The sequence below is a fragment of the Plectropomus leopardus genome, chromosome 1, assembly GCF_008729295.1.
Source record: "Plectropomus leopardus isolate mb chromosome 1, YSFRI_Pleo_2.0, whole genome shotgun sequence".
Classification (NCBI taxonomy): domain Eukaryota; kingdom Metazoa; phylum Chordata; class Actinopteri; order Perciformes; family Serranidae; genus Plectropomus; species Plectropomus leopardus.
The window spans coordinates 27,322,020-27,347,788 of record NC_056463.1 but is presented as its reverse complement, the minus strand read 5'-3'; the positions used below and the strand labels follow the sequence as shown (position 1 = coordinate 27,347,788).

The 25,769-nt window shown below is 39.5% G+C and overlaps 3 protein-coding genes across 3 annotated transcripts; 1 reads left to right on the top strand and 2 right to left on the bottom strand.

Moving 5' to 3' along the window:
* Positions 1-2,326: 2,326 nt before the first annotated feature.
* Positions 2,327-8,129, bottom strand: LOC121961704 (isocitrate dehydrogenase [NADP], mitochondrial-like). Its single transcript, XM_042511796.1, has 11 exons — positions 7,915-8,129; positions 6,415-6,506; positions 5,981-6,146; positions 5,522-5,682; positions 5,279-5,422; positions 4,957-5,093; positions 4,068-4,219; positions 3,770-3,882; positions 3,101-3,198; positions 2,904-2,996; positions 2,327-2,766 (listed from the first exon to the last, which is right to left on the bottom strand). Exons 1-11 carry the CDS (start codon positions 8,033-8,035, stop codon positions 2,682-2,684), a joined length of 1,362 nt encoding a protein of 453 aa, XP_042367730.1. The 5' UTR covers positions 8,036-8,129; the 3' UTR covers positions 2,327-2,681.
* Positions 8,130-9,287: 1,158 nt separating this feature from the next.
* Positions 9,288-13,252, bottom strand: tmed3 (transmembrane p24 trafficking protein 3). Its single transcript, XM_042512001.1, has 3 exons — positions 12,709-13,252; positions 12,018-12,263; positions 9,288-10,289 (listed from the first exon to the last, which is right to left on the bottom strand). The coding sequence occupies exons 1-3, from the start codon at positions 12,850-12,852 to the stop codon at positions 10,056-10,058; spliced, it is 624 nt and encodes a 207-aa protein (XP_042367935.1). The 5' UTR covers positions 12,853-13,252; the 3' UTR covers positions 9,288-10,055.
* Positions 13,253-14,149: 897 nt separating this feature from the next.
* On the top strand, positions 14,150-18,375 carry si:ch211-107o10.3 (uncharacterized protein LOC407663 homolog). Its single transcript, XM_042511877.1, has 7 exons — positions 14,150-14,616; positions 15,135-15,275; positions 15,468-15,659; positions 16,018-16,179; positions 16,363-16,479; positions 16,763-16,967; positions 17,218-18,375. Exons 1-7 carry the CDS (start codon positions 14,541-14,543, stop codon positions 17,312-17,314), a joined length of 990 nt encoding a protein of 329 aa, XP_042367811.1. The 5' UTR covers positions 14,150-14,540; the 3' UTR covers positions 17,315-18,375.
* Positions 18,376-25,769: the final 7,394 nt, after the last annotated feature.

Sequence of the window (25,769 nt, the reverse complement as noted above, 5' to 3'; positions counted from 1 at the left end):
GGAGTGTAAACACAGGCTGCTGCTGCTGCCGGGTCTCAGGTCTGTCTGAGGCACATGTCGGCGCTTCACACTTTACTGGTTGTTTGGTGAGTATCTGCAGATAATTCGTGTAATGTTACGTGGTTGGGCCGTCACATCGAAAGAAAACTGCTCTTATATTTAAGACCAGTTTTCTAATAACCAAAATTGAAGAAAGGGCGATTTTATTTTGCCCAAATGTTTATTGTAACTTAAAGCATGAGTGAAATGTTGGAAAACAACCCTTTGTTGGAATGAAACACACGAAAGACAACGAACATATTATATTATCATAAAGGTATCTCTTTTGTTTGCCAAAAAAGTGGGAAATCTGGCATTTTTGGCCTGTTTTCTGAACGATTTTGTGTTTCTCAATCTGCGTGTGAGATTTCACCACTTGAATTCCCATCATGCTTAAGTTTAAGAAGTTTAAGAAAGGGAGTTTATTGAATCATTTAACAAAAAAGGAGATTTTTACAATGCAACATCAGATAAAAAGATTCTTAAAATCCCACTTTCTATGTCTGAGCATTTAAAAACCTTTTAAATATTATTTTAATTAAATTTAATACCAATTAAGGCTTTATTTTTAGGTTGGTGAATTTAGTGCTTTTTAAGACTTCTTAAGGACCCTGCTTCAGTATGTTTTCTCATTAATTTTATGCAGTCTATTGGTAGGGGGTTAGTGTCTTGTCATAGGACATGTTGCCAGTTGTTGGAAATGAATTATAACTTTTGATTTTTGAATTTCTGAAGTCTCCGTCAACACCAGTGCAGACCCTCCCACTGTATGATGCTCACTTCTGCCTTGGTTCTGCACTGTCTCACTGATGCTTTGCATTGTGCACGGATTATACTTCCGTAAGAGATCATTTCCCAGGATGTGATTGAACAGTTTGCTAAGAGATACGACTCTTTTATGGCTGCAGATCATATTAAGTGGGACGTTCTTCAGCACTTAACAGTTCCACAGGAATGTTCCTCCAGGAGGAAATTTATAAAAAGGGGTAAAAGAAGTAATCTAAATGCTAATTTCTGGTAATTTTTTGATAGAGGCACCTTGTTCATTTCCTTTGACTTTTTAGTGACTGGGAGAGGGAGATGAGCTTATTCCTTGGTCAGTGGTTCAGTTAGTGTTAACCTCTGTCAAGACATTTGAGTACAAAATGCTGCAGATTGAGGATTGACAGCACAGATATCAAACTCACCAATGTTTTGTCAGTGTTTGTATGTCTGCATACTCTGACTGTCTTTTATTAAATTGACAGCCTATCTTATACACCTCCTGAAGGCACATTTTGCTTTGGTCTACTTTGGTTACTTGTCGTTGTTATCCTGGATGACATAATGAAAACCAGCTAATCTAAATGAACAGAAACAATGCTGGAAGGTAAATTCAGGTAATTTGAAATTGGCAATTTACCTGACACAATCTGAATTGTTCTTGTGGAGCGAGCCTCAGTTATTCTGCATTACAAGCAGACTGGGACACCCATCAGTAGTGATCTGCAGGTGCAGTTTTGCCAAGAATCTATGTCAGAGCAGAGCGGTCTGCTTAGAGTGGTACAGTGAAGCTTTCATACGTAGTACAGTACATGGCTGGCTGACTGTGAGCATGTCGACATCTGCTGGTGTTATACTGTAGTTGTTGCCAAAACTCTCATCAGGTCTACCCCCCTTCTGCTGCAGCCACCACTCACTGTCATGCACTGGAGGGTGCATATGACACCTACTAAATGAGCACACAGCGCTGCATGAATGCGCTGCTGGACACAGGCTCGTATGTGCAAGTGCATGAAATCAAAATATGAAATGAAATTGCACGTGCAAGGCATTTAGTGTTACTGATTTTGACTTCAACTCATTTTCCAGTTGCCTGGAGCCACTGTGAGGGAACTTCAATAGCGCCCTCTTGAGGAATCTGGTTCAACGTGAGAGGTTATATCACTGAGGCTCCGCTTGAGCACTACTTTGCATTCCCGAACTGACGTCTCATTGAATCATTGTGGAAATTCCTCAAGAGCACTTAGTGTTACCACTGCTTCCCAGTGATATTTTGTCATCTCAAAACTTTGTTAAAACATTCTTCTTCTTGGCAGATTTGATAAACAAAAATGCTCCTGACAATAAAAACACATAATTTTGCCTAACTAATGAAACCTGTGAGTATCGTCATGGAACAGGAATATGAAAGTTAATCTAACCACACCCAAAATGATCTGTGTTTCCCTTTCTGATGTTCAGGTTAACAACACAGAGCAGAACTGCTGCAGAGGATAAGAACAAAATGCCACGCAGAAAAGGCAACTCCATACAATGCATGTTATTAAGTGGTTAGCATTTTTGTCTGTGTTTATACACAGTTTTCCCTGAATATACATTGTAATTAAATATGAAAGACTGAAAATTCTGTAAGATGGCCCTTATAAGTTAACATTAGCATTAATATTAATTCATACATTAAAATCACTCAATTGTGCAATACAAAACTGAGGAACATGGACACATGTATGTGTCAGTGAGCCATACAAATACAAAAATTGGCACTGAAAATAGCAAACTCAATTCCTTCGAAATTGTATACAAAGATTCATACAAATGTAGGGTAAAAATGAGCTAAAAACAGGGTAAGTCCATTGGCAAGGGTGTCTTTCATTTGGTCCTTATTTTCTAAGAGCTTTGTCCAAGTTGGTCTTGATGGCATCCAGGAAGTCCGATGTGTTGACATAATGTTCGTTCAGCTTGCAGCTGCAAGATCAAAGTGCAGGGGTTACATTTGTAAGAAGTTACATAATCTCTCCCAATGCTGAAACGTCAGGGGAAAAAAATAATAATAAAAAGACACACACTTAAAATGACTGGGGAAGCTAAAAATGTAAACTCACTTGGCCAAGCCATGGATGCAGCCTGCGAGGTCCTTGGTCATCACGCCGTTTTCCACAGTTGCCACACAGACTTGTTCTAATGTCTGGGAGAACCTGGAAAGCGATAATACAGAGTGACAAATTATTACAATGTAAAATTATGTAGACATGTGTCATATGAGTAAGTGACAATAAAAAAAAAAAAACAGATATAATACTTGATCAAATCAGGATTTCCGTCCAGTTTGCCTCTGTGCTCCAGTCCTCTGGTCCAGGCAAAGATGCTTGCGATGGGGTTGGTACTGGTTGGTCTTCCCTAAAGAGCAGGGACACAGTTTAGGCGTGTTACAGTGGTGCATTGATGCTACTGTGGACACAGTCTTTCGTATCTCTGCCAGTTCTACTGTATTAATTCCCCGAGTAAATTAAGTCATAAAATGGTGAGTCTAGTCTGACAGCATAATGAGATTTACTATTAATAACATGGATCACCAAAAATGTGTTATGCTTTTCAAACACATGCTACTTGCTTGTAGCTGAAAATCACAAAAGTCAAACTGATTGAAATTGCACTTACTTGTAGTGACTCTATTAACACTTGCATTTAACTATTCAAAACAACAACAACAACAACAACAACAGAGTAGTATATTTAAGTATTTCAGTGCACTTCAATCATCTAAAAATATGTGTACATTTTCATGTTGGACATCTTTTCACCAGCTTTAAACATTTAGAGAATGTTTGTAATGTAAGTGGAAAATCATAACTTCAACTGAAACGCTTATCCTAAAACTAAATCTAAGCTCAGACCTTACAACAAGTCCCTGCCCAGAGTGAGACCTTCAGTAAAAACAGTCCCAGCGGTGTGACCTGGTGGCTCTTACCCTCTGGTGTTCACGGTAGTGCCTGGTGACGGTGCCATGTGCAGCTTCAGCCTCGATAGTCTTTCCATCAGGACACACTAGCACTGATGTCATGAGACCAAGAGAACCAAAACCTGGACGCAACACACACACAAACCTGCCATCAGGAGGCAATCCAATCACGAAAAATAAGCTCGTGCACGAAACATGAGACGCAGTTCCGATGTGAATAATGTGACATTGTGATTGTGTGGCCTTTGCTGAGCAAGCAGGGCAAAGCAACAACTGGCTATCCATAATCAAATTAAAGTGCACTAACCCTGAGCCAGGATGTCTGACTGCACGTCTCCATCATAATTCTTGCAGGCCCAAACAAATCCTCCAGAAGACTTCAGGACCTGAGCCACCATGTCGTCAATGAGACGGTGTTCATACCAGATCTTCAGCTTGTCAAACTCTGGCTTGTACTTCCTGAAAATGAATGAATCATGAAATGTCTCCTTAACAGTGACTGGTAAGTTAACTGGCTTGGCCATTATACAGTTAAATTGGAGACTGTGCATTGTTTTTTCCTCTGGTTTCACCGCCAAAAATTGTGGTGAGTCAGCTTTGCCATTTTTCACCCTGGACACTATTTTTCCATGTTTTTTGTTTCTAAGCAACTTATTGAGACAACAATTTTTTGGTCCAGTGCTGGAGCATCAGGGTTGCAATGTAACCACTTTGTAAATGTTTTTTTCAGATTTTTATTAAGTGTCTGACAACACTATGGAAATTATCCTTAAAGAGATAAACGTTTTGTTAAAGAGTAAGATACTTTTTGTTTAATCAGAACCAGCCCCAAAAATGGCAATCGCAAAACCCACCAGACCCCTTTAAATGAACAGTAATTTTAGCATGTATAGAGCCAGGGAATAGCGGAGTTACAATAATCAGCTGAGCCTGTCAAAGGCAAAAACTGTCACTTTAGTGGACATAAAATAACGGTGCAGGAATGCCCTGAGTGGTTACATAGCAGCCTTGTTTACCATTCATACATGACCAGTTTTAAGCTGTTGTTCCTATTAGTGGCTTAGACACAAAAACCTGGGAAAATAGGGTCCAGGTTTTAAAATACCCAAGAAATCATATAAATCTATATTCCTTGTGCAATGTAATAAAACAATCCAGTGCATTAGGTCTGGATCCTCAATTGCTCAGAAACCTACGCCTCGAAGATGTCCTGGAAAATGTCTTTGAAGCGTCCGTCGTAGGCCTTGAGGATGGTGTTCTTGGTGCTCATGTACAGAGGCCACCTTTTCTGGATGGCATACTGGAAGCAGCTGTGAGCAAATCCACTGATGGACTGTGCAAAGAAATGATTATAATAAGGTTAAGATTTTAAACATAATAAATCACATCACAGAACACTGCATCCAAAAACAGACTACATAAAAGAAATAGTTTTCTGACAAATTAGCTTGACCTGTCTATAAATACTGAGTTCTATCTTATTCCATTAAATAAATGTCAAAACAAACGCTTTGTTACCTCATCAGTGTTGTACATTCCCATCCCACAGCCTCCTGAGGGAAAGTCGTACACCTCCCACTCTTTCTGCTTGCTTCCGTCAGCTGGAGCAAACACCATCTTGAACTTGCCAGGTTGGTCAACAACAAAGTCTGTGGCCCTGTACTGTGAGATTAAACATCAAACCTGGGCTGTTAGATTGCTACTCTGTCAGTTTGGATGCATCTTTTTTTAAAGAGCCTAACACACACTTGCGTTTCTTACCTGATCGCCAAAAGCATGTCTGCCAATTGTTATGGGCTGTGTCCAACCGGGAACGAGACGAGGGATGTTTTTACAAAGGATTGGCTCGCGGAAAACTGTGCCACCCAAGATGTTCCTGATGGTTCCATTAGGACTCTTCCACATCTTCTTTAGCTTAAACGGGGGGGGGGGGGGGACATATATAGCCCACTGAAAGCTTTTGCCATTGAAATACCCAAAGCAATGCTCCAGAACACTTCAGAAACTATCTCATAAAAAAAACTAAATTAAAGTATCATTACATGTATTTTTACTAACTTACTCACACACATATAATTTGTTTTATTACTAATGGTGGCAAACATTTTATAAGGCTAGAAACTGTCTGATTTGCTGTATAAATTCTATCCAATCTAGGATACATAGTACAGACCGCACATTTAGCTTAAAATTTAAATTTATTTTTTAAGTCAAACTTACCCTCCACTCGAGCCTCGTCAGGTGTGATGGTGGCACACTTCACAGCCACATTGTACTTTTTAGTTGCCAGAGCAGAGTCAATGGTGACCTGGTCATCTGTCTGGTCACGGTAGGGCAGACCCAGGTCGTAGTACTTCAGCTCAACATCAACATTGGACAGGATGAGCTGCACGTGTACATAATGTTGATGTGTTATTTGCATGTGCACAACACTGCACAGCAAAAGCAATAACACACACACACACACACGCGCACACACACACACACACAAACAAACACACAAACACACAATGTCTCTGAGGGTTACAACCCATTTTAAACCTTAATATGAAAATCCTCAAATTTGCTCATAAATAAAGGCTACCTACAGTCTTTTTTGTACAGTGAAAGCTTTGATTATTAACCCTTTATCTGAATGTCTCTGTTCATCTTACCTTCTCTTTGATGAACTCCCATATGATGCGAGTCATCTCGTCTCCATCCATCTCCACCACCGGCTGGTCCACCTTGATGCGCTTTGTGGCATCTGAAAAGTATAGTTTTAGTAACTATCATGTTTTAAAGCTGCTGGTGGATGAAGACACTGAAGACGATACTAGAGGCTGCTGCTTAGAAGTTTTTTCTGTTTAAAGGGTAACTTGGGTATTTTTCAACCAGGATCCTGTTTTCACATGTTTTTACATCCTCTAAATGGGCTTGTTTTTGCCACTGACATGTTCAGATTATTATTCTGATGAGTGTCTTAACAACTTTATGGGAAGGATCCCTGCAGAGATATACTTTTTTTAAATTTCTGAGTGTTATTTAAATTTCAATAACACTCAGAAAAACCATCGAGGTTTGTCTTTCCACTGCTCCAACAATAACACACTCTGTTTTGGTTGAAATAAACCATTAAATGAACAAATTAGATTTGAAAATATGCTGGCTCTATACTCACTAAAATGACTGTTATTTATATGGAGTCTGGTGGAATTGGCGATGACGATTTCAGGATTGTTTCTGGTTAAACAAAAGGGATCTTACTCTTTTTTAGATGTTTTTTTTCTGTAGGGATGACAAGAACAAGGGAAACAAAAAGGAAATAGAGTCCAAGTTGGAAAATACAACTTTCCCTGTCATTTAGCAGGATGGTCACTTTCAAACTGTCATAATTCATACGTCTTCATTGCTTTAGACTGAATTCACAGCATTGTATTACACTTCTTAGTTGTTGAGTTCATTTTGGCTGATGTGTGACTGTCCCAGCAAACTGAAATCCCAGTGTACAACACACCTGCAGCTGGTTTTATATCCCCTTCACTACTGAGTTACACAGTCTCCATTCTTACTGAGACAGTCCAACCTTTCCAGTTAATGTGACCTTGGGATTATATGATAGCAGTTATTACCAGTCAAGCCCTTTTTGTACCCGACACGCACGTGGACTCCCATGCCAAGACAGAGGTGCACCAGGCAGCTGCTGTTATAAACTATTATTCAAATCTGCTCTGGGGTGAATACAGCAATGCTCTCAACTATGAGATTTACACAACAAACTACTCTTCCACTCTTCACAATTTGTTTAGTATTCAGCATTTTGCTTTTTAAAAATAGATTTCAAACACAGTTACAACTAGTTACAACTTTCTGTCAGTTCTTTTTGATACACTGTAATTAGGTGCAACAGGAAAAGAGTTTTGGACTGTGGACTGTATAATTTCACGATAGTTAAGTGATCGATAGATAGCTGCCAATCAGTAACATCGACTTTGTACCCACTGCCACCTACTGCCACCTACTATTCCACTACTCATTCACAAAGCACTCACTCTGTCCATACTGTAGGTAACACAGTCAGATGACCACATTACTATGGTGAACCTCGCTGAGACTTCACACAGCAGTAAAACATTTTGACTCAAAGTTTTGGTTTTAGTCGACGGATGACTTACAGTTCCTCTGTTGCAGCTGGTGCTGGCAGACGGCGGCCGGTGAGAGCACCGCGGGGTTTGGCGACAGCGCAGCGGCCGCACATCTGGACACGGTCGTCAGAGCTTTAAGGTAACCCGCCATGTTTACGGTGAAATAATTACAGTGACTGTAAATGCCCCTTACACAGCACCGTCTTTTCTTATGAATGACACGCAGGTAGAGCCCGGTAAAGCCGTGACGACGGAGGCAGGAAACCTACACGTCAGCGTGGATAGAGCACGCTTTACTCTGATTGGCCATTAGAGCCGACTTTGGACCAATCAGAGTAGAGTATGCTCGCTAGCTACACAGATAAGGTAGTGCACAAGAGGATGGATGTATTATAAGGAAGCTCTGGAGTAAATCTTACCTCAACACTTCCTCTTTCTCTTTTCTGCTGTTTGGTGCTCTTTTTTTAAAAAAATGAATGTATTCATGCTTTTTCCTCACCGTCAGTGGTGAAAGAAATACTCCTTTAATTTACTTCCGTATAAGTAGCAATATTAATAAAGTTAATTTAATGCATTCAAAAGGTAATTTATGACTAAGAAGAAAAGTAGCCAAGCTAAATATAGGCTACTCGAAGTATCAACAGTAAAAGTACTCATTATGAAGAATGGCCCACAATCGGTGTTTGGAAGGTTACTTTTGAAATGTAAAAGGTTACAGATTAGTTACCCTATTAAAAAATGAAATGCCACATAACTATTTTAATTACTTCATCAAAGTAATGTAACTCATGACATTCGATTACTTGTCTAACAAATGTTTTAAAAAGGGGCAATAAAGCTGAAAAGACCTGAGGATATAAGTGCATAAATGCTGCGCTCAAATTTGTCTCAATGGCTTTGCTGACCTTCGTTGTCCAAAAATCTGCCAAAAGAAGGCATTTCTGCAGGGCAAAAACAATTTATTTGCTGATTTTCTTTTTGCATTATTAATCTGCAAATTAACTTAAACTATCACAAATAATGCAGTAAAACTACAATATTTCCATCAATAATGGAGGAGTTTAAGTATAAAGTAGCAGAAAATGGTAAGTACAAATACCATACTGTTCTTAAATAAAGCCTATTACGTTTATTTCCACCCCTGCATACTGCTGTACATTAGAAATGTAAATATATTGGAAAAGTAGGAAAAGACATGCTCATCTAGAGACAAAAATCTCCCTTGCATGTAATAAAAAAACCCATGTGAAAAATGAATAGCGGAGTACACAGCATTATAGCTCCCAAATGTTTGACTGACAGGTATTTATAGTTTACATACTGCCAGAAAATACCAAAAAGGCCCAATATGAAATTTATAGTCTGACAATATTAAGAAATTGGATTTGCTTTTTCATCAAAAATTACTCTCCACCAAAATTTATTGAAATCTGTTGACAGGTGTTACAAATAATAAAGAGATAGATAAACATATAGGGCTGCAAGAATAACTTTCTTAGTGAATAACAATTGGTTGCATAACAATGTTCCTGTAATCACACCCAAATGTATAACATAAAAACAAAAACTTATAATCGAATCAGTCATTAACAACAGGATGGTACTCGACAGACAAATTCAAACTGTAAACGTTCAACTTGGTAGGAAAAGAAAAAAAAAGATTTCTTAAGGCACTTTTTTGAGAGGCATGGGGACATTAAGGACACAGAGCTCTTTAGCACCTCTTTACAACAATGTTTCACTCATAAATTAAGTTTATAACATAACACACGCCATAAAACAATTACAACTAACATTCAGAAACAACTGATGCGCCACAACATCTCATGTAATCAGAGCATCCAGATGAAAATCCATGATGGACCTATTGTGATACAATTCAGATCATTCATCAAACTAGACCTGCTTTATGTTGTACCATAAAAATACAATAAATAATCCGTGCAACACCCTGTCGAGTGTTGTTTCCTCTCAATTCAGCGTGTTGAAAACTAAACAACACACACGAAGAAGGCATTCACAAGTTTGACACTTGGTAGGAAGGAAAACGTAAAAACTATCCCTTTAACAGAAAGGTTTGCTGAAAATACTACAAGATGTGTGCTAATCTGAAGCACTTGTGTGTTCACATTGACAAGGTTCCACCTGAGGGCACATCAAGACTACCAGTTTTAAGTGGAAACCGCCACGGTGCCTTTCTTCTCACTGAAGAAGCTCTTGAGCAACATGACTTGACCGACGCCGATGACAAACAGCAGGACGGTTTCTCCTATGGACCAGTAGGTCACCCGCTCAAGGAGATGCTCGGCCTTTGTGCGGTCGTGTGCCTCTCTTAGCCTGTACCACGTCTGCGAGTCAGCCACCACCTTCAGGATCTCGTGAATGGAGACGCAAGATGACTCCAACTGGAAGTGGAAAAATCAACATGAATTAATCAAGAGCACAGAAACGGCCTGGGGAGAAACATACAGTGGAAGGTGAGTTGAACATATGCAAACATTTAATTATATTATCCAAACTGCTCCTTAAAGGGATAGTTCAGACTTTTTGAAGTGGGGTGGTATGGGGTACTTATCCATGCAGTGTAATAAAGACGGTGCATGTCAGTCAGCATGTCCCCAGTTTGGAGAAGCGGGCTGGAGTCCAGCATAAAACAGCAACAAAACATATTTTAGCCACCTAAAAATGTTATTATCGGTGTAACTGCCATAGTGAGAGTATTTTCACAGCTTTACCTTTCTGTCAGACAGCCTATTCCAATGGACAGCTTTTAACAACTTCAGCTCCCCATCTGTGCTCTTTTCAAAGCCACCAGACTCCATTGACAAAAACAGTCATTTCAAGTCGCTGACCACAGGAGCTGCTGGTCGTCTGCTGCTTCGCCAAGTTAGTTAGTGTTATTGTGTGACTTTTGGATAAAAACTAACCCCTTTAAATGCCAAAGTCACACAATAACACCAACAAAACAGCTGATCAAGACAGTGGTAGATGAGCAGCTTCTGTGGCCAGAGATGTTAAATCACTGTTTTTCTTAATGGAGTCTGGCTTTGAAGAGAGCAAAATAATGACTGCTTAGCTTCTCTGCCAGACTCCAGCCTGCTCCTCTAAACTGGGTGCATGCCGACTGACATCTACTGTATGTAATATACTGTCGATGGATAAGTACCCTTTACAACCCACTTCAAAAAACTGAACTGTTTCTCCAAGAGATTCACTTCAACTTAATACTTTTCCCCACAAGTCCAAAAAACATGCATACTGTATACAATACACCATCCTGGATACAGTAAAGCAAGAACTATTGATGTGGGCTGATGAGAATCTGAGTTTTGCTCTGTGTTCTGACACAGACTGACCCTCCAAACACACCTGAGTGTTTCAGGTGGTTTGAGGTAAGGAGAGTGCATCGACAGACATGCAAATAAGATTCAGTCATAGTTAATATAATATTTGCAGTAATACTTTTTATCTTAGACTGTTATATTTGCCCTCTTATTATATTTGCACTCTTTATATTGCAAATGCTCTGCAGCCACATCCCTCAGGATAGACACAGTTATATCTCATCTTACATAAGACCTGCTCTAGCTCCATCTATTGGACTTTAAATAAACTGTCCCACCTCTGAAACTTACCTAAACAATAATGGAACAGCAAAGGTTTTGCTGCACTTCCTATTATCATAACAGCTGATTAGTTAGCCTAAATTACTAAGCAACACTATTGGTAAATAATGTGCTTGCTACAGTGTCTCTTTATTCTGGTTTATATCTTGAATGTGTTCATGGGCTGCATTTTCCTTCTTTTCTCCCGGTATTTCTTCTATATGCCTCCCCTATAGGACGGACTTGCAAATGTTTTAATATTGAGACATGAGACAAAACAGATTCCCCAACAAAGCAACGGGATGAAAACAAATGCCTAGCCATAACTTGGAGGCAAAACATATTTAAGTGACACTTTACAATACGCATAAATTCACATATACCCACTCGTAAACTGGAGCAGCCCAGAGACAGCCAAAGATGGCCCTTTAAAAGTGTTTTCACTACAGCTTTTCTGAAGACTTTTCACTCCAGATTCTGAACACCATGTTCCTCAAGCATAGTGGTACACTAGTTTCTCACACTTACCTGAGTCAGTGCTGTAGCTCCATTCATGCTCTGCATGAGAGGGGTCTCGTCTCCGTGGCGGAAGTCCAGGTAAACTGTTTTATGTGTAAAAGTGGAGAACTCATTGCTAAAGCAGACCTTGTAGACTCCCTTCATGGCTGTGGTGTGGGAGAAGCTGTCATACTGCTTCTTCTTCTCATTATACAGGACACTGTCTTGAGGATCAGTGACAAAGCAGTCCACATCATAGTTGCCCCCTGCGATGACCTACAAGAAGAGAAAACACAAATTAAAAACGTGTAGATGACAGAAGATAGGCATGGAAAAGTGGATGTAACATTATATGTTGTTTTGTTGTAACATATGGATTGTAAAAAGGTAAGCTGACTCACACTGGTTATGCAGCAAACAAGTTAGGCAGGTAACTTCAGATAAGAAAACTTTTTTACCAAGTTTCCTAAATTTAATTGTGTTATTTAACAACAAATAAAGAAGGGTGTCATTTGAGTTAAAAAAAAAAAAAAAAAAAGGTCACCACCAAACAAACAGATGCATTTTCAAATAATGAAGAATTATAACTGTGCTTTTTCTTCTTTTCCAAGAACAACAGACAGACACCACTTAACTAGCACATTACCAGGTGCAGAAGAAACTTTGGCAGCACCTTGTAAACACGTACAGCAGAAGTGATGAAGTTTTCAGCTGAACTTACCTGAAAATCTATTTCAAACTTCACGTCTTTCTCTAGTTCCTCGTAGAAACATTGCTTGTCGTTGTCAGGGAGCTCAAATGTGAGCTCAGTCCCAAACACCGCAAACACATGAAGCAGCAAACAGCTCAGTCCCAGACACAGCATGATGACAGCCAGAGGAAACTGTGGACGGCTGCTCAGACTGCAGCAGGGAGGACAACGCGTTTGTAGCTCTGACGTGGCACGCGCACGAAGAGCTTCCGGGGCAGCTTTGTTTATCTTTTGGTAAAAAATTAGCCCAATGTTACTAAACGTCAAATGTCATCAATTAAGGCAGACATGAACCTATTAATGTGAGACACTCTATTTTTAAACACGTTAAAGGCGCAAAATCTACAATGAGATCTCAGGCAATGACAGCGCTCCAATACAAACCGTGATGACGTTTGGGTTTCAAAATAAATGCCCAATATTTATAAGTAATCCAGCCCACCCATTATTTTTGCTCGTACCAAAACAAGACAAACAAAAAAAAGTTTCAGGGGGAAAAACAAAAATAAAAAATATCAAAGGGCCATGTATGAGGTATGTGATTTTCAGTGGTGAAAGAAGTATTCAGATAATTTAAACTATCACAAAAGTTCTACATTCAAAATCTCTTTAACAAATATATAAAATGATAATAAAGCAAAATAAATATTAAATGCAGTATGCCTACTTTCGGTGTTTTATTTTTGTATCATTGGACCCTTTATTGATACATTAACATGTAAGCAGCATTTTAGTCCTGCACCTAGTTCGGGTGGAGCTTATGTAGTCTATACAATAGCCTTTTTCTGTTTTTTTAATGAAAATGACTAGGCCTATATGTTTTGCATTAAGTCTTAATTTGAAAAGTTTTATGAATATAACAGGTCAGTAATTGGAGTGGAAAAAGTAGAATTTTTCCATCAGTTATGGAGGCAGTATGATATAGGAATAAATTAGCACAGAACTGAAATACTGAAGTAAAGTACAAATACCTTCAAAGTGTATTCAGGTAGAATACTTGAATAGGTGCACCCAGTTCTACTGGTGTTGTTTTGGCACATTTGATCAGCCAGTCTGTCAAAAATAAAATCAAAAGCCCTTCTTTAAAATGTCCTTATTTGGATAAAAATGAATTCAAATAAAATAATAAGAAAAAATTACCAACAACAGCAGTAATAATAATGATAATAATAATAATAACAGATGAATACATAGAAACTAAATAACCAGGGCCATTTTTGGCAATCAGAAGGCAAATATATTTGTTTTATTTTTCTGCTGATGTGGCATTTAAAGAACGGCGCCTCAGAAACATTGAACTCTCACAAATATTAGCACAGTAGATGAGTCAGCAAGCTGCATTGTACAGTTGGGTGTGTTTTGCTGGGCGTGTGAAAGGTGCACAGGTAGCTGCTCGGCTCTGTTTGGGCCTGTAATAAATGATCAAACCTGTGTGTGAGAGTCTGACATTAACAGATCTTTATCTCCACATCAAAGGTTATCTTCAATTTAACAGAAGCGCAAAAAAGCAAGTTATGTCCAGAGCCCTTTGTTTATTCTAGCGCACTAGTTGTCATACAACAGTTTCCATAACAGAGGGTACACGTTAAACTCGAGTCTTATTTTGAAAATCCTCGTCGTGCAGGCCACGCCCCCCACTTCCGCGCACTACTGAAACTAAATGGGGAACACCTTTTTGAACATTACAAGTTTTGACAGCATTTGACGTTTTATCCAGTGAATCAGATTATTATTTTAAACGGTATTATTTTAAATTTTAGCCTTTAGGCTTTTGAGTTGGTTAATAATTAACAGACTAAAATATGCAAAACTACGCAGAGGCAGTCAGGGACTTTGTGGAGAAGCACGCGACCGGTCTGACTGCTGTTTTTGTTGCAGGTAAATTAATTATTTCATCATAAAGATATGTGTATGTTACGTTTTTGCACCTCTGTCCTTTTCTTTTGCTGTGTAAGGGAAGTTAATCCATGCAAGTAATGGTGTATTTAATGTAACACATTATTCAGGCAGATTTGTATCACATTTGTTCTGTTATGATCAATTTTGGCTGCTGTTCAGCTTGTGAATATCTAGCACTGTCAGGATACCTTAAATAGCTTAGCAAAATGTTTCACAAGTCACAAGATAATTTCAGTGTGTCATAAATGCACAAATAACCCTAATCTCTTTGAATCACAAACCATATCTGAAATCATGAAGCATCTTATTTTTTTCTGCAAGGGAATTTTCTTTTCCAGACAGATCTTTATGTCATAATAAAAAGGACCAAGAAATAACACAATAGTATAGAAATTGAAAATATAAAATGACAACCATAGCAAGGCTGTATTTGACATTAATTAAGATGTTTGTTTTGTTTTTTTTTTCAATAAAATCAACACCTCTTTTTCCGTCAGGGGCAGGCTTACTGGCCTTGCGCAGGTGGTTGGCTGGGGGAGTGTGTCGGAGCAAGGTCAGGCTGGATGGGAAAACAGTCCTGATCACTGGAGCCAACACTGGCATTGGGAAGGAGACGGCCCTGGACATGGCCAAGCGAGGTTGGACCATTACTTTCCATAAGTGTTGTTTGTTCTTCTTTTGTGTCCTTTTTGTGCAACACTTTGGTATTATCTATAGAGCAGCTTTGGATTTACCTAAATTGACTTCTACCTTGACAACTAATTCAATACTACTTTCAATTTTACTGTTGTATCTTGAATATATTGACGCTGTTTCTTATTTTTGTCAAGGAGCCAGAGTGATCCTAGCCTGCAGAGACATGACCAGAGCCCGCATTGCAGCTGATGAGATCCGACAGCAGAGCGGAAACGGCAATGTGGTGGTGAAGAAACTGGACCTGTCCTCACTGCAGTCTGTCAGGGATCTGGCCAAAGATGTCCAGGAGAATGAGACGCGTCTGGACATCCTCATCAACAATGCAGGTATTTTGCAGTGGTTCTCTCCTTCTCAATAAGGAGCAGTGAATATACGTCACAGCAGGAGCATTAATGAAATAATCACAAACACTATACATATGAGAAAATAGATACCATGACATAAAGGCATATTGACGATTTGCCTGTGGTGGAGCATGTTTAAATATCATATCACAGCTGAACACTTTACAGGATCAAAAATCAGTTAAATAAAAGTGTGTGTTTCATTTGAGCAGCTAATTTTTGTGGTTTGAATTGACCTGGCTGTATTTGTTAGACTCATCCTCCCCCAACGAAAAAGTGACCTGAATCACCTGATTGTAAACACGTTTTATTCCATATTAGTGCATTTGTTGATTTCTAGGTATCATGATGTGTCCTAAGTGGAAGACTAAGGATGGCTTTGAAATGCAGTTTGGTGTCAACCACCTGGGACATTTTCTCCTCACCAACTGTCTTCTGGACCTGCTGAAGAAGTCAGCTCCAAGTCGTGTTGTCATCGTCTCCAGTCTGGCGCATGAGAAAGGTAAAAATGGGAAATTTTGACATTATGGTGCATCAAATCCACCTCATGGTTAAAATTGTGTCAGTTTTTCTCCACAAAGTGATTTTAAACTTTGTTCAGTTGCAACAGACAAAACTTCATGATGGTTTCTGGATTTCAAAATGAAATCTCTGCTTAAACACTACACTGGATTGTTTCTTGCAGGCCGTATACACTTTGATGACATCAACCTCGATAAAGACTACAAGCGTCAAGAGAGCTACCGCCAAAGCAAGCTGGCCAATGTGCTCTTCTGCAGAGAACTGGCTGCCAGACTGAAAGGTAGAGTCCAATCATACTGTGTCCCATTAATACGACACTGTTCAAAAATCACTAAAATGTGTTATTATATATCAGATGGGCTGTTGACAGGGAATAATCACCTCACATTGTCATAGTTTCTTAAATTAACATTAATTCAGATGTTGTACAATTGTCTTTTCAGATGTTTTAGTTCATAGTCGCCTTAGTGCTCTTGTGTTGATCATTTTCTTTCGTGTGTTAATAGTCCTATGATGTTTCATGTACTGTAACTAACATTTGATTTGATGGATCCCTCTCAAAGACACTGGTGTGACAGTGTACAGTCTTCACCCTGGAGTCATCCGCACAGAGTTAGGCCGCCACTTGTTCCCCTCTTTAGCTCTGTGGCAGAGGATCGTCGCCGTGCCATTTGTCTTGATGATCAAAAGTCCCTGGGAAGGAGCTCAGACCTCCATCTACTGTGCTGTGGACGAGAGCCAGGCCAATGTCAGCGGCCTCTACTACAGGCATGTACACAATAAAACTCATCGGACTGTGAGGATTAACTTTAACTGAGTTAATATTTGCAGTTGGATTTCAGTCCACTTTGCACGCCTTTTCTCTGTCCATTATTCAATGGCAGAGAATGACAATAAAATAATGATTTATTTCATGGTAAATGGTTAATCACACAAGCTTCATCAGATTACATTATAAGCACATTGTATCGGACTTCTAGCGATCTTCTCCTGCTGTGTCCTGTCTTCCATCATACAGTGACTGTGCACCCAAAACGCCGGCCCCGCAGGCCCTGGATGATGCTGCAGCCAAGAAGCTGTGGGACCTCAGTGCTTCCATGGTCGGTCTGGCTTAAACACAACAGCTTCGCCTGCTTTTATCACCTGCCCCTCCTGCTGGAGTCAGCTGTCATGTTTACATAGGTAAACCAATCACATGAGCTTTATCATTACCTAACAGGCCAGGGCAATTCAAAAATAATGATTTTTACTGTCTTTTAGACAGAATAGAAATTCAGCTCAGATCTTTATGAACAGACAAAATATTTAAGATCTTAAGTATTTGCCGATGAGTACAAAATTTTGCACTATTTTATCAATTCCAGTCAGTTGATTGGATATTAAAATTAGGTGTATTGCTTTATTTCTATATTACGCAGATTCTGCATTATGACTCATGCTTTATTGTAAACCTATGGTGTGCTGCTATATCCTAATGAAAATGAGGCATTATAATCTACCATATTTGCTGAATGTTTGCACTTTTAAATTGCTTTTTTTACTTTTAACTTTTTTGACTTGGGAAAATACTAAAATGCTTGAGAGCCGAACAAGCTCCCGTCACATGTTGTGCTGCAAATTCCAAGAGACTTTTAGGACTTCAAACTGCTGCTTTTATTCATGGCATCTAACAACAATTGCCAACATACAGCAATAAAATTGTATAGACTGTAAAAATTGATTCTGCATCATAATCATTGCAGAAGACTCATAAAAGCATCTAAAGAAGTACATCAGGACAGCTGCAGCCTATTTGTGTACAGGTTGAAGAGGTAGACTGTGTTGAAGTGTTGCGTGGACCTTGACTTTATGAGTCGGCACTGAGGGGAAAAGACTGTTGCAGAGTGGAGAGTGGATCCTCCACCCGGTGTAGAGAGGGAGTGGACGCCTCAGGGGCAGAGAGCAGTTAGGATGCAGCCAGGAGATCCAGAAGACTCGTCAGCTAACTGAGTGCCCCGTGTGAGTGTGAGCGTGTGTCTCTTCACAAAGTGTGTTGTATAATAATTTGTTACTTTCATCTTTCAAGGACAGAATTGAACTCTGTGCTTTTGTAAACCAAACTGACTTAAAATGAACAAAGTGTACAACAGAGAAACATCAGCAACACTTTGGGCAATAAATCTCTGATTAAAAGTGATTTCTTTTCTGGCCGTTATTGAATAACAGGTGCAGTAAGTAAAACTCTTAGATATTTATGGAAGACACATCATGACTTGCAGAAACAAATAGAGAATCCAGGCTTTTAGGAGCAGCACATTCAAAAGAGGATGATGTGTTGATAAGGGTGAATGCGGCCCAGTGCTGTGTTTAAGAGCAGTTTATTTATCAGAAGATGCAGAGATGTCAGTCCAAAATCTTTATTGGAAGCTTGGCTATAAAAAAAAGTTTCTCCAAACTCTTTTAAATGAAACCTGATGGAAATATGAATTATATATTTGGGAAATGGCTAACGCAGCTCAAAAAAACCTTCCATCAGCTCTTTTACGCACCGCTTTTTTTGAGGGTTTTCCCTTTAAGTCAACAACTTTGTGTGGATGTTATTTCACGTTTCATATCAGGATTTTCTTCCCATTCATTTTCACTTTCCGTTTTTTCAGATTTCAGTCATCATTATCTCTGTTTCATGTTGATCCATCTTGTGGTATTAGCACGCTTATGCTTGTTCAGTATGGTGACTATGAAATTTATCCTAATGTTTGAAACTTTCCCCCAAATGTTCAAAAATAGAAACGCAGAGGCTGCGTGTTTTTGGGTGGGAATATTTATGTGAGTTTGTTGGCATGCATCATAAATCACTCACCTAAATTTTGTGTTCCAGTTGCGTCATCGTTATTGTTCAGTTAAGTTTTTATAGATTATGCCAGTCATGCTGTATCATGTCAGGGTGTCCGAGTGCACTTGTAGCCTGCTGGTTTCTAAATTAAATGTCAGAGGAACTGTTTTTTTTTAGAACACCGACATGAACTACATGCTCCCCCTGACGAATAAACTGTATTTGACTTTTATGGATCATTCTGATATTGCCAAAATACTGGTCCCTTCTTTATTTTTTAGAGAAATATGCAGTCTTGCCTGCAGCCGCTTCGGACAAAGATTGCTACTTTCTGTCATATTTCTGGGAAATATAAGTTAAAACCAGGTGTGCTCAGAGCTGCCTGAAGGGAATCCACAGTATGTCTCAGTTAATATTCTGCTGTCGCTCATTTTACATGAAAGGAAGTACACAGACAAAGCTGTTTGCTTTCTAGTCCTTGGATGTAAAGCCTGACTCAGTGTATCCTGCGCTAAATCATCTAGAAAAATTCTTGAGATCATTTCATTAGATACAAATCATAACATGGATATCAATGTTAGTGGACCTAAATGTGAGTGTTGGTACATATAAAGTTGCAGAAACCTCTTACTCGCTGCTTACAAAGTTCACATTTGTACATTTAGCTCATCATTTCTCAACAACTCTTAAAACAAAGTCCAGTCATTCTTTTAAAAAACAATTTGCAGCAAAGTCAAACAGCTAATGCACAAAAACTAATAAAAGCTGTCAACATGAACACCAGTCATGAAGTGATTGACTGAATTGGCCCGAGGCTCTCTGACACAGATGTTGTCTCTGCAGTAGGTAATGTCATGCACATGCCCTTATCAGTTCTCCGTCCAACGGATACAGAATCTATAGCTGGGCTGGAAAAGTGATAAGGAGATGTGAGCGACCACAGTACCTGAAACCTGTACCTGTAAATCACACGGTGATGGAGGACCTAATGTTAAGGGACAAAAATGAGTCCTGAGATGTTTAAAAAGTCTCTATCCATGGACAGCCTGAAGCTGCCATCCCGTCCCTTGAAGTCTTGGTTCTCAGAGAGGAGTTCTTGAGGTCGGCGCAGATGAGCTCTGTAGTTTCGCTTCCATCATTCAGCTGCAGAGGAGGAAAACCTGCCGTGGAAAAAAGTCCCCCTCTGTCTTTCTCTATCATCTCTTGCAGCTGAAAGCCACTGAGATCCTCACGCAGCGAGGAACTAGTTAAGCTTTAACCAGTCAGAGTGGGTTCCCGCAGCAGTGGCCCCTCACTGTTTCACTGCTGACAAACTTTTGAGACACACCCCATTGATGAGTTTTATTTCACTGCAGCCCCGCCTGGCTCGGAGGGATTTCTCCGCTGCCATTGGTTCACATTCAAAACTCACCATACCTGCCCCCTGGCTCTCGTGGACTGGAGCCAAATAGTTCTTCCAGTTGTCAATCACGGGGAGATCAGCCAGTGGGATGAGAGAGGCCAGGCTTGGCGGGTGTGTTCCCCACAGGTGTGGCTGAGAAGCACATTCCAATATGTACATACCTGTCAGCTCCTCTGGTATTCAGCTGCTCCTAGAAAGACCTCTGTTGACCACTCGCTCTCCCCTTTCCTCCTCATGGGGCCCACGCAGAGGGAGAAGGAAATAGCTCCTGGTTCAGTCGCAAACATAAGCGATTTTCTATCCTTTGCTGTGTGTATCTTTCATTCTTTCTTAAAGTATACCACTTCCTCTAAAGTTATGATGTCCCATTCAGGAGCAAAACCTTGGATTTACTCACGAACAACATGTATGTCACCAATGATGCAGTCAGTGTGAGGGACATTGAACGCTCCCTTTGTGCCCCAAAGGCTGTTTGGAGAGTAAACACAGGAATCACTTAGCAACTTGTGAGAACAATTAAAAGGCAGCACTTTTAACATATTGCAGCATATTCCAGGAACCACAAGCTGCCATAGTTGTATCTCATTATACACCCTGATATGTGGAGTCAGTTAGCAGGTGCAGGCAGTGGCATGCGCCACCCCCCCCCCCCCCCCCCACAGCAGAGAACATCAGATCATCTGTGCCTGTTTTCTCCCTCTGGAGATCATAAAGACTTAAGGAGAATGTGTGTGTGAAGTTTTGTTGTCTGCCCACTCTGGTATGCAGTTCTTTTCTCTCTCTATTCTTTACGTCTTTATCTCTCTTTCACCTCCTTCATCTTTGCAGTGGATGCCTCTGTCTCTCCCTCCCTCAGTTTCTCTCAGAGTACAGACGCAAACAGTGTGTGCCTCAGGCAGGTGCGGGAATACAGGTTTGCAGCACTCACGGGCCTAAAGCAGAGCAGAGCAGCCCATGCCGTGATTATCTTCGGACGAGTCTGTGCATGTGTTGAGCTGAATCAGAGCAGCCACAGTGACTCAGCTTCTCTGTGTCGCCAGTCACTTATCTGTAGTAAAGCTTGCATTAGATCCTGCTTGTTTTACTGCAAAACATTCCTCAGTGCAGAAACGGGCCTGTAACTCAGTTTGTGTCCCCACTCGGGTAATAAGAATCACTGGTATATAATACGGTGCTTTATTAATGTCACAATATTTACTTCTGATAATTGTTGTGCATTGCAAGTGATGCAGGAGTTTAGTAACACAGCATCCTAAATACAAAATACTCTTGGCTGGTTGTGTGCAGACTGAGAATCATATTGTGTGTCTTTCTATTTTTTTCTTTTTCTTTTTTTTTAAATACATTGACATGTCCCATGCTGTTTTCTGTGTTAAAGTGATGTGACACTTAACCACAGCATGGTTTTGTGGTTGGTGCGCAGGATTTTGTTTCGCAGTGTGGAGTTGAAAAGTTGTGAAAAAGTTGTCTAAAAAATGCAAAAGAAAATGTGCTGAATGTGTTATATACATAATCCTGCTTTATTTGACTGAAATGGTGGTAAATTAGAGGCTATTTCACATGGAAATGTGCTTTAATTCAAAGATAAATACAATTATTATTTAATCATTGTCATATTTAAAGTAGATAATCAAAATTTCAATTGCAGATATGCAAAGATAAACACTTGCATAGTATGATATATTGCAGTCCACTTCAATAGCCTTGCAATAAATGATTTATGTGTGAAGCTTAAATTGCATATTTTCAGTGAATCTGTGTCATATTCATTCAACTCTACCATCATTTTACAGTCCTAGTGTTGGACTCCATAATTTAATAAAGTTTTTTTGTTATTTGTTGTTTTTTTTTTTTTTTTGGACCGCACTCAATATTTTTCTTGTGATGCATCTTCTGCTTGGTGTCAGTAAGACCCTGGAGTCACTTTAAAGCTCAAAAGACAAACTTAATATTGTTTTATCATAATGATACATCATCACTTTCTTTTTTCTAAAATCTCATGTATTTTGAAAAACGTAGTATGATTTTACAATTGATAATATGTTTCAGAAGTCCGCTAAAGAGAATTACATCAGGTCTGTCAGGGTTCTCAGGACTACAGTGGATTTCCATATATGCGCTGTATCTGTGTGTTCATATTACTACCACAGCTCCACCCCCCAAATCTCAAATCATTCCATTAGGATTACTGTATTTGGAGTTTTACAAAAGTTTGTTAATAAGAAGTCTAACTGGGGTCCAATTGACCCAAAACATGAATTATGGCCCTATGTTGGATAACATATTGTAGATGTATTTGTCTGCAAGTGACTAATTGGCACGCAGAAGGATATATTACAATGTATTTGTCAGTGTATAACCTTTCTAATTTAAAACAACATGAAAAAAAAAAACAGTTTTGCCACCTTTATCAAATGTGAGAGCTCAGTTTGAGGCAGCGAGAAGAAAGGAATCGAGGATTGATAAGGTCAGAAAAAAGGAAAAAGACAGCATTACCTGTGTAATCGACACCCCTATGACTCATTTGTTCTGTCCACACAGAGCTATGGAGTATAAATAAAACTATGATATGGCACCATATGGCTGTGTGACACTCCGACCTCCTCTCTCATGATTCTGCTTGTGTTTATGGAAAGAGAAAAAAGGGGGCGGATCAGGATTGGGATCAGGGGTGTCTGTAAGAATTCCAGGGCCCGAGCTGGTAGCAGGATTTTCAGATGGTTGTGAGGGGTGTTCGGGCCCCGAGGCTGTATTCTGTCACTGGGGATAAAGACATTGTCGAGTGAGCACACAGACAACAGGGGAGGTGCTGAGTCAGCTGTCCTTCTGACTTAGCATACGCTGCGCTGCTCTGGACTCATCGCCGCCCGTTTCCCATCAGCTCCTCAAGTCCGGAGATACGACTCAGTTCTCGTTTCAATTCAAGGAGGCAAATTCAAATATTCGGAGCACTTCTTTTTAAACAGGCGCATGTAAAAGCATGGAAGTCCAAAATATAAGTTGAGAGACATTTTCCTCTTCAGGCAGAGAGTGGTGCATCTATCTAAAGACTGATTTTAGATGTTGGCTATTGTAAACTTTGATTACATGTATTTTGTCATTTGTATTTTTAATACTTGCACAGTTTCAGACGTAGCGCTTTCCAATTTTATTGTACTTTTACAATGACGGTAGAGGCTTTCTTTTCTGTTCTATTCTATTCTATTTTAACTAAAAGAGAGTCCAAAATTTGGTAATAATAATTTTGTTCACCATAGTACTGTAAATTACATCCTTTGGTTTGAGTACATTGTAAAAAAAAAAACTCTGTTCAAAATGACACAAATTAGGCTTTTAAAAAGTTGTGTTTGCTATAAAATGCCATTAGGGGTGGTGTAATTGTTTAAAAAGGAGACTGCTTTGTCCTGCAACATTAGTGTTTGGGGTTTAAACATATATTATTTAAGTTTAGTCAAATAAAGATGCAAAGCTAGTTTACATTTGGACTGAGTTTTTAGTTTGGCTCACCACTATTTAAGGTCATTACATTTTTACACTTTACTGACATGCACGGTATTCTTCCCAACTGGCACCAGGCAGCGTCAACGCTCAGCCCTCTTCCGCATGGTTTGACATTTTGCTCTTGATATTTTGTGATGTCTTAGCATACCATCCGGAGAGGAAGGGCTGTAGACATCTCTGCTGGCATTGTTGTCGATTATTTAGTTGAGTTCCTCTCGTCAGTGTGAAAGTCTGGTGTTAACCAAACAGGCGTCGGCCTCTCTTTATCCAGTTCCGGAGTTTGTGGGAACATCAGACGCTGGGGCCACTCATGTGGACCTGAGGAGATCTGCTAAAACATCTTCTGTCCCTCATTGGGATTAGAGTGGACACATTCCTGGCCCCTCTGCTCTGCGGCTCCCACCACTCTGCTTCACACTGCTCACATGTGTGCATAAGTGTCCGTGTGTTTGCATTCACACACGGACACTCACAGATATGGAAGCATACATTCAAATAATGACTTCTGAATCAAAGTTCAATGTGATATATTCTAAATGGCCAAAGCAGGTCATTAACAACTAACATAGTACAAATGACAATTTACAGGTGCCGTGATGCACTGTGATACGACCAAAATCCTAAAAAATGTTGTGATGCAGCTGTTTGGTTATATCGCCCAGCACTACTGTAACTACCCATGGTGACCTGCTACACTTTGGATTATTTTGATTATTATTTTTTTATATGCTTTGTTAACGTGGTCTTGTTCATTTGTTTATGTTTTGGTCTGCATTTTTTTAAAAAAAAAGTTATTTATTCATCTTCATGATTTTGTTTTGTCAGTTCCAAAAAAAAGTTTACAGTGTAAGTGGCTTTGTACCTGATGATTTCCTTCAAAATTACAGCTAGGATGAATTTCCAAACATTATGCACCACTTTCTCAAAATTATAATGACAAAATTACTTGCTCATATCTCATATCTACAAACCTTATACATAGTCACAACACATATTCTTCATCTAACTGAAGCATTTTTTCAGGTGGTGAGTCCATCAGAAAACAGTACAAACTGTTACACACTAAAAAGTTCAGTTTGAAACACATCTAAAAACATGTCACTGTACAGAACCTGATTCCAAACAACGACGTTGGGACACTAGTCTACTGTAATCAGTACAAATTACACAAAGTCAAGTATGCTCAGATTTCAATAGTATTATTTAACACAAGAGGACATGAAGCTGAAGTTTGGTGAAGACATGGCAAATAAGAGAGTACACAAGCTAAAAGCAAAGTACTGCACACCACTTTACTTCAGTCCTGTAAACAATGCCGTAAATATCCATTCACATCATATTGTTTCTCTCAGTTTCAAGGTCCTGGCTATATGAGGCCATAAAATGTCATCCACACATCACACGCAATGTAAGCCCTGGCCAGGCAGCGGGGGGAAGTACCCCCTGGCGTGTCGAATCCTTCCCTGGATGAACTCCAGTGGAATGTCCCCACATGCTTCCTCCAGCATTGCAGAAGGTTTTCCCACTTGTAAGGACTCCTGTTGTACACCTTCCACCACCAGGCCAGAAAAAAACAAGTGATTGTTGCTGTTTAGTATTTGGACTTAGAGAATGGCGTTTTAATTTAGTTCACGTGATGGATTGAAATGGTCCTGAATAAACACATTGCACGACCTGTGTTTATGACGGCACAAAAGTCCCATTTAGCTGGTGGTGTGCATACTGGCTCACTGTACCATGACTTACTGGGACACTTTGTTGAGGTTGTAGTTGGTAACTTTTATTTAAAAAATAACTTTTTGTCAAATTTGCCAAAACTTCCACTGTATTAACATTAGATAGATTTCCTGTGAAA

What these genes read in the sequence shown, in the direction of transcription:
- LOC121961704 (XM_042511796.1), bottom strand. Translation starts at nt 8,035, where the DNA reads ATGGCGGGTTACCTTAAAGCTCTGACGACCGTGTCCAGATGTGCGGCC. An exon ending in TGACGAGGCTCGAGTGGAGG is followed by an intron (nt 5,683 to 5,980) that starts GTAAGTTTGACT and finishes CCCCCCCCCCCC; the next exon opens with CGTTTAAGCTAAAGAAGATG. An exon ending in GGAAATCCTGATTTGATCAA is followed by an intron (nt 2,997 to 3,100) that starts GTATTATATCTG and finishes ATCGCTTTCCAG; the next exon opens with GTTCTCCCAGACATTAGAAC.
- tmed3 (XM_042512001.1), bottom strand. Translation starts at nt 12,852, where the DNA reads ATGCTGTGTCTGGGACTGAGCTGTTTGCTGCTTCATGTGTTTGCGGTG. An exon ending in AGTTTGAAATAGATTTTCAG is followed by an intron (nt 12,264 to 12,708) that starts GTAAGTTCAGCT and finishes CTCTTCTTGTAG; the next exon opens with GTCATCGCAGGGGGCAACTA. An exon ending in GAGCTACAGCACTGACTCAG is followed by an intron (nt 10,290 to 12,017) that starts GTAAGTGTGAGA and finishes TTCCACTTCCAG; the next exon opens with TTGGAGTCATCTTGCGTCTC.
- si:ch211-107o10.3 (XM_042511877.1), top strand. Translation starts at nt 14,541, where the DNA reads ATGCAAAACTACGCAGAGGCAGTCAGGGACTTTGTGGAGAAGCACGCG. An exon ending in GACTGCTGTTTTTGTTGCAG is followed by an intron (nt 14,617 to 15,134) that starts GTAAATTAATTA and finishes TTTTTCCGTCAG; the next exon opens with GGGCAGGCTTACTGGCCTTG. An exon ending in ACTGGCTGCCAGACTGAAAG is followed by an intron (nt 16,480 to 16,762) that starts GTAGAGTCCAAT and finishes TCCCTCTCAAAG; the next exon opens with ACACTGGTGTGACAGTGTAC.